Genomic DNA, 14061 nt, shown 5'->3' with positions numbered 1-14061 from the left:
TCCCTGGTTATTTCAATAAACCGAAGAACTATGGAGTGGAAAACTCTGCCCTCTGTTTCTGATTCCCGTCTCTACAGCACAACCTGCCTTCCTCTGAGCGGCCGTTGTACAGTATACATCCTGTAGGTCCTCCATATTAATGGAACTCGTTTGTCGGCGTGAAGTTTACCCATTCGGAGAAGTCCATTCCCCCTAGATTCAGTTCTTGGTCGACGTCCGGGAACATGCTGGCGAAGGAGGGGTTGTTGAGAAGCTGGTCGGAGAATTGCATCAGCATCGGAGGCTGGCCGACGACCCCGTCGGCGATGGAGCTCGTGTACGCCGGCGAGCAGAGCCGGTTGACCACCTCCAGGCAGCGGGTGGCGAATCGGTTGCTGATGAGCGACGGGTGCATCAGCAGGTTCTTTGTCGTTTCGACGTCTTGCAGCCAGCCGGGAGCCTCCGGGCTGGTCGGGTCGGTCATAAGCAGGATGATGGGGATTAGGCCTGCCTGGAAGAGGAAGTATCTGCATATGGTCAGTTTGGTCATTTTACCCTTCCGGAAGGGTGACACGTACAGCATGTACCATGCGCCGATTCGAGTACAGATGTGGTTGTTGACGAAATCTGTGATCGATGAGAGGGTCAGTCGGGCATTGCGCAGGCAGAGCCGTCGGCAGTCGGCCTCGAGAGGATCTTCATGATCCGGAGAGGAGCCGGTGGTCGGTGTCCACCTTCGAGAGGCCCAGCGGAGAAGGATAGGCCTGTACAGCAGGATTCGCAAGTTCCAGTCTCGCCACATGAGTCGGTTACGGACGAGGGCGAAGGGATCCGACTCGGAGGTCGGCGGTGGAGTCTTGAAGTAGTCCGGAAGATTGTTGTACCATTCTTCCATGGGCTTCTGGAGACTGAGTGTCTCTTCTGGCGTCAGGCTCGGGGTGGAGATCAGGCGTTGATAAACGCTGTTGGTGAGTAGATGGAACTTTGCCTGCGCGATCATGCCGGAGTAAATGGTCGGCCCGTTGACCTCGGGAGGCAGGGTGGTTGTGGTTGCAGTGAGGGCATCATCGTGAATATTGAGCACCTGCTTCGAGTCCATGACGCTGTCCTCTGGCAGGAGAATCGGCCGGCCGAATGTCTTTGCGGCGCCACTATCGAAGATATACACGCCCCACCACAGTCTTCTGCGGATCTCGCGCTGCAAAAGGCTGATTTTCCAGCCTGGAAATTCTTTATGCAGACCGAGACTCATGGCCATTCGAACGGCCAGACCTAAGAAATTCCAGCCAGTGTTCGGCTTGTTTCGTTTCTGAGCATAGTTGCTGAGCAGCAGCAATGCCTGAACCAGTGTGAGGTTTCCGGTCTCGAATACGGACACCCGCTGCAGATGCCCTCGGGCTTCTTGATAAAACGTGATATCGATGTCCGAGCTATCATCGCCTATACTCCAAGCACCCAGAGCCAAGACGGTGTTGAGCAGAATCTGCCACACCTGGTTGTTGTGGTGGGGGGCCTGCTTATAAAACTGCGCTCGGAATGTGCCTTCGTGGATGAAGGGGTAACTAGTGTGGTAGTTGAGGAAGAAAGCGTCCATGAAGGTCTGCTCGACCAAGCCGGATGGAGCCGAATTCAGGAGCTGCGACTTTAACGGGACACCCTCAGGTCCCAAGTGTCTCGTCTGGTCGGGGAAATTGAGATCAAATCCATGCTTATATAAAGCTCGAAGTGGCACAACACTCGACGATGCTCCTATGAGATTTATTAGACGCGAACCGTTGCCACGTGGGATTAGACGAACCGAAATATCCCGTTCCCTCCGGCTTGATCGACAAGGCTGCCATGCCGTCGGTCAGATCACCGACGGTGATTTTGTTTTCGGTCCAGTCAAAGCCATCTGCCTGCTGCGGAAGTGCCTCCGGAGCGGGTTCGGTGCGATCGGGGTCCACCTTGGCTGGAGTCGAGTGCCGAGAAGACGACTTGGACGAGGATGGCTTGGGGCCATCCTGGTCATGCAGAAGCGAACGAACGGTTGCGTCCAAATCACCTCCGGGAAACAGTCTACTCAGGGCAGTCTCGAAAGCCTGCAGACGGTCTTCCACATACGTGAGATGCCTGGGATGGAGTATTAACGCGGGTCCCCGGAGGGATGGTGTCGACTGGCGGGCACCGGACGAGTTCAAGCCATTAATACTTACTGTCGCGTTAGCGGACTGCGGGTGATTTTGGGGCTATAATTGCATTCTTTGTTCAGCTGTTTGCACTGGGCGCAGGTTGGTCTCTCTTTGGAGCACTGGGATGATGTGTCAGTTCGAGGGGCAGCTGGCGGGGTAAGTAAGGGTGGCTGACCTTGGACTTTCGCAGACGACACTCGTCGCACTGCAACATCGGGTGGGTTAGCGAGTTTGCGCATTGTCTACGAGGAGATCTCAACTCAGAGAGATACTGAAAGGAGACTCACAGCGTAAGAGTGAGAGTCTCGCGTACTGGCCATTTTGCATGAAGCGGTCCGTGTTATGTCTTTTGGTAAACAGAACCTGGTGCGCCTTGACAGTCACACAACACAGATCTCATCTGGAGATGGGTCAGCGATGACTCGAAAGATGCGATGCGATGCGATATAAATGACAGTCCTTCGGACAATGCGGGATTCATGAACATGGGGTATGCGCATCGAGATGTTACTGGGCTATGGCGATGAACAAAAGAGGGGAAATGAAAAGGGTACTGGACTAGGGGAAGACCAGTGCAGTATGATCAAGGATATGCACGTAAAAGCCATATTTATTGAATAATAATGAAACATTGGATGGTAGAAGCAAAGAGGCACTAGACGGAGGAGGGACTGTGGGGTACTCCTGATAAAAAGGGACGCAAAAAAGGATTTAAAAAAGGTACTGGAAAAGGAACCACTCACGATCGGCATAGGGGAGATGCGGTCAATAGTCCATCATCCTCCGGGAGGGAGTATCAGACACGACAGAAGACAGGGAGAAGGAAGAGTAAAAGAGATAGAAAGAGAGAGAGAGAGAGAGTTGGGGATTGTACAGCAGAATAATGATAGAGGAGGAGAGGGGAGAAGAGAAAGTTTACCTAAGACGGTCGGCTGAAGACTGCCGCATCCCAGGCACATGGTTGGTTGCTTTGGTTCGTGTGGGGTACCTCTCGGTCATGTGATGTCCATCTACACTGGTACTCATACAGACAGTTAGTCAGTTACTATGGAGTATCTAGCGAGGTATTCATTATTCCCGTAGATCCGACCTTACTACACATTTTTCATTCGTCTCAGCTGTGGCATTCACTGGTCTCACGATACCGAGGACCGCGGGGTGACTCTGAGTCCGTTCAGCCGTGCTGGTGGTCACTTGTCTACCTCGTTGGTCTTTGCCATATAGATCACCGACACAGAATCGCATACAGTAGACACTAAGGACAGGAATAAACGTCTACCGTACTCTGTCTTTAGCATGTGCTGGATGGGAATGCGATGCGAGGTCGATCATCATCACGTGATCTATAGTTGCGCTGGAGGATATCAAGCGCCCAACTTGCAATTCGTAATGACTTCGAAGGGAATACCTGGTAGTATGATAGGTAGGCATATTGCTGCCTTCTAGGGGCAACTCGCAAGAAACGACTTGTTCTAGACATTACATCTGGTCCTCCACAGCCTTCTAAATACCAAAGATGCAGAAGTATATATATGTTACAACAACACCACACACCTCTGCACATAATTATCCTTTTGCACACGATCTATAAACAACACCTTTACTGCTATATTTAAACAACCTCCCATTCTCTACATCATGATCCCCCTTTAGAGCGCACCGCCAGAACATAGATGATATGATCTACAGTATTTCCTGTTGAGTCTTGGCGTGGAATTCCACCCCACCAATGATCCCGACCATCACAACTTTTTTTGCGATACAACGTCATCCCCTCACTCCCCCAACGGAGTACAAGTCTAAGTACTTACAACAGCATCCCACTGCAATACGACACCAACCAGCCCAGCCCAATACGCGGGCACAACCTCAACCATGCCCACCCAACCGCCCCTCCCGCCCCTCCTCACACCATACATCTCGTCGCTCTCCCCCTCGTCCCTCACCGTGGTCTCCTCCGTGCTAGGCGCAACCGGGAACTGGCTGATCCTGCGATATCTCCATGCCGCCCTCAGCACATCGTCCGACCCGCACGTGGGCCAATTCACCGACGGCGACGCCGCAAAGAAGCGGAAAGTCGTGCTGGTGAGTTTTCTGCGGGGATGGGAATTCTGGAGGTCCGAAGCGAAGAGACTGGTACGTTACGCCCAGTCCTACACGAGTCGTGGGGACTTTTTTTTTCATGAAATTCTTGCACTCCTTATTTGCATCTACAATGCATTAACCACCCGCAGGGCCTGGATCTCGCCCGTCTCACAGATAAGCGCCAGTTCGCCTTCGTCGACGGCCTGTCCGAACTTTTCTCCCCGCCAGCCGCAACGCCCTCGTCTCCCTCCCCCGCCCAACCTACACATACCGCTACTGTTCCCGCCCGGACCGTCCTCCCCGTCCGATCTCAGCCCGGGCCCATCCCAGCACGAGGGCCGCAGCCCGCGCCAGCACGGCCCAGCAATCCGACCCCAAGCCCGTCCCCGGCCCAGACGACGACAGTGACGAGAGAAATTGGCCCAGTCAAACGCCTCCACCTCACAGGAACCGGAACGGCAGCGCTAGACGCCCTCGAGCGGGACATCGTCGTCACCATCCAGCAGCTGAAGACTGCGACGACGGCTGCGGCCACCGAGACGGACGAGGTCCTTCTGATCGTGGACCAGCCGGATCTGCTCCTCGCCGCCACGGGGCCGAGTAAGGGCATTGGCGCGACGGAGATGGGAGAGTGGATGATGGGATTACAACAGGTACGTTTACATCGAGATTGGCTTGTACTTTACTGACGTACGGTTGTTTGACTGGCAGAATGCGTATGCGACGGTGTTAACCCTGTCGGCGGATTCGCCGCTAATACACAACGCGTCTGCGTCTGCGTCGCTGCCGCCGACGCCGCTGGAGACGGAGCATGCGGCGTTTGCGGTTGGGTCGGCGCACCGGGCGCAGATGGTCATGCAGCTGCGCAATCTGGAGACTGGGGCCGCGCGGGATGTCAGTGGTGTGCTACGGGTCAGTAAAGGAGGCGCATGGGGCCAGCATCATGGGGACGAGGAGGGCCACTGGGAGGAGAAAGAGGTCTTGTACTTTGTGCAGAGGGACGGAGGGGTGAGGGTATTTGGGAGAGGGGAGTAAATGTGCCTCGGGACGGTCTGTATCGAGTGTGTACATAGAATAGACGGTCGAATAGAAGGTCCTTGGATGTTGCACGTTCGGAAACTGGATGGATTCAGGTAGACAGATCACATTGAAAGGGATATCTCAATCGCGTGTCTGTCCAAACATGGGATATTCGCCAGCCATAAACAAGAAAAGGAAATTCATGCATTGCTTTCCCTGTAGATCTTTTTTCCCTTTCGAAAACCCCACGAAATTCTTCCGTCTTCCATTCGTTTGTCGTCGATATTTTTTCTCTAAAAAAACAGGATATGACGGCAAGAAACAGACAGACAGAAGAGTCCCAACACCAACTCCACGGGAAAGCGTTCTTTTTTTGAGCGCCTCGCACTGAAACCGTAACTCATTTCATATGCCAGGCCTTTGTCATACCAGCCCTCTCCAGCTTCCGAGAACGAGAAACAAAGGATGCGACGTCGGGATTAGATTTAGTGGTTCTCGGGACCACGGGCGCCCTTGGGAGTGCCGACCTGGAAGCCGTTCTGGAAGCGACGGTGGACTTCCTTGAGGTGGCGCATTCTGCCGGAACCGGTGGTCTTGCGACGCTTGGCCTTCTCGCTCCAGTTGACTGTTCGGATAGAAAAGTTCTCGTAAGCAGCAGTTTCCAGAAGGGTAGAGGTGTAACCGGCCCCCCGGTCATGACCAATGTTGAACCAAGCCCATCATCGACCATCACCCGGGGACACACGGCACACAAGACACAGAAAATCATGGATCGCAGGGCAGGGAGCTCGTACACTTGCGGGTCTTAGCGGAGGGGTAACCGCAGTTGGCGCAGGTCGACTTCTGGATGTGGAAGGAGCGGCGGCCTGAACAGTCGAAAATTTCACCACAGGTTAGCCCATCTGAACAGCCCATATGCATCCCAATCCCCATCCGACTGCTTCTCGTTTATTATCCCGTATAGGAGATCCGCAACGATGCTCGCCGGGGGTTGGGATCATCTCGGAGAAAAGTGTAATACTGACCACAACGCCGGCACAGGGTGTGAGTCTTGTTGTGGCGCTTGCCGAAGCTGGAGGTACCCTTCGCTGTAATCGGTGTCAGTCCGGATGATTCTCACGGTATATCGGGTCGTCTTTGTTTCTCGATGGCGAGGGAGACTGAGGGTAGGCTGGGATATCGAATTTGCACGTACTCATCTTGGATTATGGAACTGCAGGAAACAATCACGACAATGGTCAGCGAAATTATTCGGTCATGAAAGAACACGCGACAGCATATCGCATCCACTGGTCACTTACCTGGCGATTCCGCTGAAGGGCTGGTTGTCGTTGTCGTCGTCGCTGGGCGTATCGAAAGTGTCGCGCTGGGATCTGGGGGGCCCGGGTCGCTAAGCGAGTTGTGGTGCTATCCAGGGCTTGTGCCCTGTCCCGTGACCGCCACCTCAGGGCTGTGTCACATGACCTGGATCCACCATCTAGCTCATTTCGGGAAACAATCTAGAAGAACGTCTACTTGCATCATCTCATGCTGTTATAGATGCACCTGGAATTCCGAATGCACTTTTTAACATGACCGAAATCATAGAATATATGTACACGTCAACAGGGTATTTGAATCAACACCGCCAAACGCCCCAATGAAAAGCGGAAACCCATCGCTCAAAGGTCCTTCCCGATAAATGCAGCCATTGGATCGTCTGCAGCAAGACGACTTCGCTTATACGATTCCAACTCTTCCTCTGAAATGCCAGATTGGACCTCCAACAGCGTACGCTTCTTGGGTCTCGTTGTGGACTCATCTTGGCGACTGCCGTTCTCAGCCTGCGTATCGTGCTCATTACTCGACTCGCCATTTTCAACCTCAGCAGCGGCTTCCTCCTTCTCATCACTCTCAGGTAGCATGAGCATTTTGTCCGCTTCCTCAAACGCCTTCTTTCCGTCTTCTCCCGTGCAATAGCTGTTCTTCACCGTCGAATAGCAGCAAGCGTAGCCCCATTCAAAATTGTGCCACCAACTTCCCCACACCGTCGTATGGTTGTTGGTCAACACGTCCTCGGGATATTTCGATTTGGCGGCCTTCTTGGGCGCACCCTTGATGGCTCCAGTTTCGTCGTACTCCACGAACCGCTCGTTTTCTGTAACCATCGTTTCCCGTAGCGGAGTGGGCGCAAGATGCTCGGAGCCACCATACTTCTCCAACAATGCTTTCTTGTGCGCTTCACGCTTGGCCACACTTTCCTGCTCTTCCTTCTTTCGTAGAATTTCCCCGGACGTAGGATTGGCTTGCAGATGGATCTTCTGGGACCCGCGTTCCTGAGCCTCCCAGGCATATCGCTGCGCCCTTTCGAATTCCGCAGCATCGCCAGACGCGCGCACAAAGTTCTCCTCGGCAACGAGTGCAGCGGCCTGATCCTCCTGCGCTCCCATGTCGACCATTCGTCGGGTCTTGGGATCGTATTTTGCCGAGTCAAGATCGAGGTTCAGGAGATATTTTGCCGTGTCTTCTCGAATACGAAGGTTGCGGGTGGCCGTGCTCTGTTGTCTTCCCATGTCGGATTCCTCGGCGTACCGGGCCTCTTCTTTCGGAGCATCTTCATCATCCAACTCGCCATCCGCGATCTTCTCCTGCTCGGCGTCTTGTTTCGTCGCTCGTTTTAACTTCTCCAGCTCCTCGTATTCCTCCACTACCTGGCGATACTCGCTGGGATCGTAGCCGTTCCACCGATCTCGTTTCGCATCCCACCCAAGGTCTACCGTCTGCACAACCTCATCGGCCTGGATATCTTTGCCGGTCCATTTGGCGCCATGCTTCCGTGGCCGACTGAGACATTCCTTTGTTTTGTGGGTCATCGCACCGCAGTTTTCGCAGGCGCCTTTGCGGTATTTGGTGGCCGCCGGGCCGGCGCGCTTGCCACGCTCATACCATTTGGACTGATCGGACGAGGCTTGCTTTTGGAGACGTTGATGCTCGAGATAATCGTTCGCGGATTCGTCGTCCGGAACATAGAATGGCTTTTTCGAGATGAACGACGGGATGTATTCGTTGCGCTCTTTCGACGCCACATCGGCCGGTTTCCGTGACATCGTGATTAGATTGTGGCTGGTTGTAGAAAAACAACCAGGTGAATATTATAAACGAGGTTTCTCCGTTTCGAACGCGATCTCAATCAACGACCTGCGCTGTTGCGGAACTGGTGAGGCGGAGCTTGACGAAGAAGATCGGGGGCGCGATAGGCTCACGGGCACGTGACTTGGCGTTTATCCGTGCCCCGAAGCGCGTGCCTCTTTGTGGTTCCTGCACGTCATGTTCCCTGTCGCCAGCAATGATACCATACGATAATGGCGCGACTCGAAGAATAATCTATTGAGTGAAATGAGAGCTCAGTTTCAGTCTGGCCATGTCGATGACAGCGTTGGCTGTTTCGAACTCGCCCGATGGAGCCCTTCCAAGTGCGCCTCAATTGCGTGGATCACTACCAAACAACCCCAACCGAGTTTGATCCTCCTCTCCCCTACAGGGATGGCGCGGCCGGAAAATATGACAGGCCCAAAGTCCCAGTCATCCGAATATTCGGCGCGACTGAGACCGGCCAGAAAGTTTGTGTGCATGTACACGGCGCGTTTCCGTATCTCTACGTCCAATATGACGGGAGCTTACAACCGGAAGATGGTTCGTCCAGGCCCTTTACTTTTCTTTTTGTGAGTTGCGCATAACGGCCGATACTGATACCGATGCACTACAGTCCGCTCCGCCATAAGGAGTCTGCACCACTCTATTGATCATGCACTTGCGGCGAGCTATCGTCGCAATGCGTATGATAAAAGAGCTGTTTATGTCGCCCATATCACGCTGGTAAAGGGTGTCCCCTTTTACGGCTACCATGTGGGATACCGGTTCTTCTTCAAGATCTACCTCCTCAGCCCGCTTTACACGACGAGATTGGCCGACCTGCTCATCCAGGGCGCTGTTCTCAAGCGACCTCTGCAGCCGTACGAAAGCCATCTCCAGTATGTACCCCAGTGGATGTGCGATTATAGTTTGTATGGGTGCGCATATATGAAATGCGGCAAGGTCAAGTTCCGGTCACCAGTCCCGGAGTGGCTGGAGCTGAATGATTTATCCCACCACTGGCATGATCGATCGATATCGCCGGATTGCATTTCGGATGAGTCGGCTCTCCCGAAGCAAAGCCACTGCCCGCTCGAAGTGGACATCTGCGTCCAAGACATATTGAACCGCCTAGAAATTAAGGAACGACCGATTCACCACGATTTTACCGAGTTTCTCCACCCTGTATCGGTCAATGAGCGGCTCGTCCCAAGCATGGCTGGATTGTGGCAAGATGAAACTCGCCGGCGCAAGAAACGTCTCGGACTTAATGACCCGGAAAGCAGCCCGTTTGGCCCTGAAGATCTGGTCTCGCTCTCGGCTGACCCGCGGAGTTCTACAAAGGGTGGTTGGATCCATGAGGAGGAGTACCTTCAGATGGCTGCGGAAATTGCTGCCGAGGAGAGACGTCAATTTGACGGGAGAGACAGAACAGTGGAGAACTTTTTGCCCGAGAATCCGTTTGAGCAACACATCAAGACAGCGCTGGAGAGTGTCGAGGATTTCTACCTCGGTACACAGGAGACCAACCCCCAGGTCCACCAGGAACAGCTTCTGGATAACCCCGAATACGAAGGCGGACATGAAGAGAACGCAGATTGGGCGTTCGCAAGTGATGGCTCTTACAATTCGGATGATGCTAATGTTGCTGATCTCTTTGCCGACGAAGAGAGCGAGGGTGGCTACACCGATGTTGCGGATGATGAAATGGTTCTGCTGGATTTGCCGTCCCAAAACGATGACCTGCTGGGCATTTCGGACAGGTTGAAGTACTTGAACTCACCGGAGAACATAAAGAAGGATATTCGCAAAGCAAAACGCACCCTTCAAAGCCCGCAGACCATAAATCAACAGACACCGGCAAAGAGGAGGAAGTACTTTGATGATGACGTCTCGCAAAGCGCGGCTAAGCAGCCCCGAGATTTCACTAGTTACGTTGGAATTTCGAAAGGTGCCAACACTGAAAATAAGGCTGATAGTGGTCCTACTGCGCACTACGTGGAACCTTCCTCGCAGGGGAGGCCTCCAGCGTCTCAGTCAAATCTTCACTCTGCGTCGAGCAGCCAGAAACAGAACAGCCGACTCAATTTCCCTGTTGTGAAAAACCCAAATGATCCCTTGACAATCCAGCGTTACAGCCAGGAAGGTGGCTCTTTCAAGGCAACCCAGGATATCATAGAGAACAAGGCGCTTACCGAGCCAAGCTCAGGCTCTGGCGAACATAAAGGTGATGTCAGTTCATCATTGCAGTCATCCTTCGAAGCCAGCTTGAGTGAAGTGAATCCGTTTCTGCTGGAACTAGCCCCAATGATCCATAACAAATTCGCCATCCCACCAAGCAGACCGGTGTTGTGTTGGCGACCGCCTTGCCCTAGCCAGAACGAGGTCACTTCGACTCTTGGCGACTATGGCTACCCATCTGTTATATACCAGAAAGCTCATTACAGCAACGAGGATGACGTGCCAGATCGATCACGCGATTACGGGGGAAGGGAGTTTCGACTTGAAGGGAGTGGAATCCATTATCTACCGGACTTCGATCCGTCTGGACGCTCATTGGCCATGACGGGCGAACAAGGCCCAACATCAAGAGATAAGCAAGAGCAAGAGAAGACTGACAAGCGCCTGAGAGAGCTTTCTACCAGTAAAGTCTGGGAATTTGCCCCAGTGCCCCCGACTCGCTCCGAGGTTATAGAGTGGTTGGAATCCGAACAAAGAGCTGTGCATACTGCGCAATCCAAAGGAATCCAGCAGGAGCCCAAAACGAAACCCAATATCCTGTCGCAGATCGAAGGCCCCACGCAAAAGAATGAATACGGATTTAAATATTCTCAAAAAAGCAAGTCAACTAGCGTCGAACATCACACACAGTATATGAGCTCGATGAGCCTCGAAGTCCATGTCAACACACGTGGTGTTCTGTCGCCAAACCCAGACGAGGATGAAATTACTTGTCTGTTTTGGTGTATTCAATCGGAGGACGACTCTGTGGACGTGAATAGCTACCTTCCGGGTACTCATGTGGGACTGATCTTCCAGGGCGACGGCAACAGGCCGGAGGAGAAGCTGTCCAAAGCTCTCAAGATTTCTATGGAGCACGAGTCCACGGAGCTCGAGCTGATCAATCGACTCATTGATATCGTCCGGTATCATGACCCCGATATCATCACCGGATATGAAGTCCACAACGGTTCATGGGGCTATGTGATTGAGCGAGCCCGCAAGAAATACGACTTCGACCTCTGCGAAGAGCTAGCAAGGGTCAAGTCACAGTCGCATGGCCGGTTCGGCAAAGATGCGGACAGATGGGGGTTCACCCACACTTCTTCCATTCGTGTGACTGGGCGTCATATGATCAACATCTGGCGAGCCATGCAGAACGAGCTGAACCTGCTTCAATACACTATGGAGAATGTGGTGTTCCACTTGCTGCATCGACGGATCCCTCATTACTCATTCCGCGACCTCACAGAATGGTATCAGAGCGGCAAACCTCGCAACCTCCTCAAGGTCATCGACTATTTCGTCTCCCGTGTGCAAATGGATCTCGAGATCATCGATGCAAACGAACTGATCCCCAGGACCAGCGAACAAGCGAGACTCCTGGGGGTCGACTTCTATTCCGTCTTTGCCAGGGGATCTCAGTTCAAGGTTGAATCGCTCATGTTTCGTATTGCCAAACCGGAGAATTTCCTTCTAGTCTCACCAAGCAGAAAGCAAGTCGGCCAGCAGAACGCCCTCGAATGTCTTCCCCTAGTCATGGAGCCGCAGAGCGACTTCTACACCAGCCCGCTTTTGGTGCTCGATTTCCAGTCTCTATACCCTAGCATCATGATTGCCTACAACTACTGCTATTCCACGTTCCTAGGGCGAGCACGCCAATGGCGAGGCAGAGACAAAATGGGATTTACCGACTACGCCAGACAGCCTGGACTGCTAGATCTGTTCAAAGACAAGATCAATGTCGCGCCCAACGGCATGATCTACGCAAAACCGGAAGTGCGGAAATCGCTCCTCGCGAAAATGCTATCCGAGATTCTAGAGACCCGTGTAATGGTCAAGACGGGAATGAAAATGGACAAAGACGATAAGATGCTCCAGCGTCTCCTCAACAACCGACAGCTCGCGCTCAAGCTCATCGCCAACGTTACCTACGGCTACACCTCCGCCTCATTCTCTGGACGCATGCCCTGCGCCGAAATTGCCGACAGCATCGTGCAGTCAGGCCGCGAGACCCTCGAAAAGGCCATTGCCCTGATCCACTCCGTGGAACGCTGGGGCGCAGAGGTCGTCTATGGCGACACCGACAGCCTCTTTGTCTACCTCAAGGGGCGCACGCGGAACGAGGCGTTCGACATCGGCGAGGAGATCGCCAAAGCCGTGACCGGCATCAACCCGCACCCGGTCAAGCTCAAGTTCGAAAAGGTCTATCACCCGTGCGTCCTGCTCGCCAAAAAGCGCTACGTCGGGTTCAAGTACGAGCACCGCGATCAGAAGGAGCCCGAATTCGACGCAAAGGGCATCGAAACCGTCCGCCGCGACGGCACCCCGGCCGAGCAGAAAATCGAAGAAAAAGCCCTCAAGCTGCTCTTCCGCACCGCAGACCTCAGCCAAGTCAAGCGCTACTTCCAGGCGCAATGCACCAAGATACTGCAGGGCAACGTCTCCATCCAGGACTTCTGCTTCGCCCGCGAGGTCCGCCTCGGCACCTACAGCGAGCGAGGCCTGCCCCCGCCCGGCGCCCTGATCAGCACCAAGAAGATGCTCGAAGACCCGCGCGCGGAGCCGCAGTACGGCGAGCGCGTCCCCTACGTTGTCGTCACGGGGGCGCCGGGCTCGCGCCTCATCGATCGCTGCGTGCCGCCCGAAACCCTCCTCCACGACGCGCAGCTGGACCTCGACGCGGAATACTACATCACGAAAAACCTCATTCCCCCGCTGGAGCGGATTTTCAATCTCGTCGGCGCCAACGTGCGCCAGTGGTACGACGAGATGCCCAAAGTGCAGCGGATCCGTCGCGTCGAAGGCACCGCATCGTCGTCGGCCACAGGCAGGGATATGCGCAAGACGCTCGAATCCTACATGAAGGCGTCGGCTTGTATTGTCTGCCGGACTAAGTTGACAGACACTGACGTTCCGGTGTGCGCGGAGTGCATGCAGCAGTCGCATGTTTCGCTGCTTGATCTTGTCAACCGGCAGCGACAGGCGGAGAAGAGAGTGATAGATTTGCAGCGTGTGTGTCGGTCATGCATGGGCGCTGCCTTTGGTGACGAGGTCAAATGCGATAGCAAGGATTGTCCCGTGTTCTACTCTCGAACGAGACATATGGCTAATTGGCGGCATACTAACGCCGTGTTGGATCCTGTGGTCAAACTCCTGCAAGAAAGGAGTGATCGCGAGTTGGAATGGTAGGCTATGGGTATGGTTTGACATGATTTACGATGGGATAGGCACACGGAGGACATTGGTGTTTATTGGTCTTTTGGGGGTAATGGTTTTGGCTGGAACATGATACCACTGAATTGCTACTAATTGAATAAACTGTCTGCATAATACACGAGCATTGTTATATGCGAAGGAATACATGATGCATTGAAGTGTCGTGAACGTCAGCAGGGAAGAAATCCCTCGCGTTTATTCCATCCCGAGTAGATCATAGAGCCTGTCAAGAGCGCTCGGCTCAACGTCAGTCTCG

At 53.7% G+C, this 14061-nt stretch overlaps 4 protein-coding genes across 4 annotated transcripts; 2 read left to right on the top strand and 2 right to left on the bottom strand.

Moving 5' to 3' along the window:
• Positions 1 to 165: 165 nt before the first annotated feature.
• ATEG_08746 (putative C6 transcription factor (Gal4)) lies at positions 166 to 2470 on the bottom strand (the record flags this gene model as incomplete). The annotated part of the gene is made up of 6 exons (XM_001217331.1): positions 166 to 192; positions 296 to 506; positions 558 to 1728; positions 1778 to 2060; positions 2175 to 2207; positions 2438 to 2470. The coding sequence occupies 6 exons, from the start codon at positions 2468 to 2470 to the stop codon at positions 166 to 168; spliced, it is 1758 nt and encodes a 585-aa protein (XP_001217332.1).
• A 1555-nt stretch (positions 2471 to 4025) lies between these two features.
• Positions 4026 to 5270, top strand: ATEG_08745 (uncharacterized protein; the record flags this gene model as incomplete). The annotated part of the gene is made up of 3 exons (XM_001217330.1): positions 4026 to 4235; positions 4385 to 4888; positions 4947 to 5270. The coding sequence occupies 3 exons, from the start codon at positions 4026 to 4028 to the stop codon at positions 5268 to 5270; spliced, it is 1038 nt and encodes a 345-aa protein (XP_001217331.1).
• Positions 5271 to 5740: 470 nt separating this feature from the next.
• ATEG_08744 (60S ribosomal protein L37) lies at positions 5741 to 8341 on the bottom strand (the record flags this gene model as incomplete). Its single annotated transcript, XM_001217329.1, has 5 exons — positions 5741 to 5880; positions 6050 to 6192; positions 6376 to 6468; positions 6557 to 6628; positions 6981 to 8341. The coding sequence occupies 5 exons, from the start codon at positions 8339 to 8341 to the stop codon at positions 5741 to 5743; spliced, it is 1809 nt and encodes a 602-aa protein (XP_001217330.1).
• A 351-nt stretch (positions 8342 to 8692) lies between these two features.
• Positions 8693 to 13898, top strand: ATEG_08743 (DNA-directed DNA polymerase zeta catalytic subunit REV3; the record flags this gene model as incomplete). Its single annotated transcript, XM_001217328.1, has 3 exons — positions 8693 to 8927; positions 9001 to 13774; positions 13817 to 13898. The coding sequence occupies 3 exons, from the start codon at positions 8693 to 8695 to the stop codon at positions 13896 to 13898; spliced, it is 5091 nt and encodes a 1696-aa protein (XP_001217329.1).
• Positions 13899 to 14061: the final 163 nt, after the last annotated feature.

Source organism: Aspergillus terreus, genomic scaffold (assembly GCF_000149615.1).
Source record: "Aspergillus terreus NIH2624 scaffold_13 genomic scaffold, whole genome shotgun sequence".
Classification (NCBI taxonomy): domain Eukaryota; kingdom Fungi; phylum Ascomycota; class Eurotiomycetes; order Eurotiales; family Aspergillaceae; genus Aspergillus; species Aspergillus terreus.
Note: the sequence above shows the minus strand (reverse complement) of the source record. Positions and strands in the feature narration are given on the sequence as shown.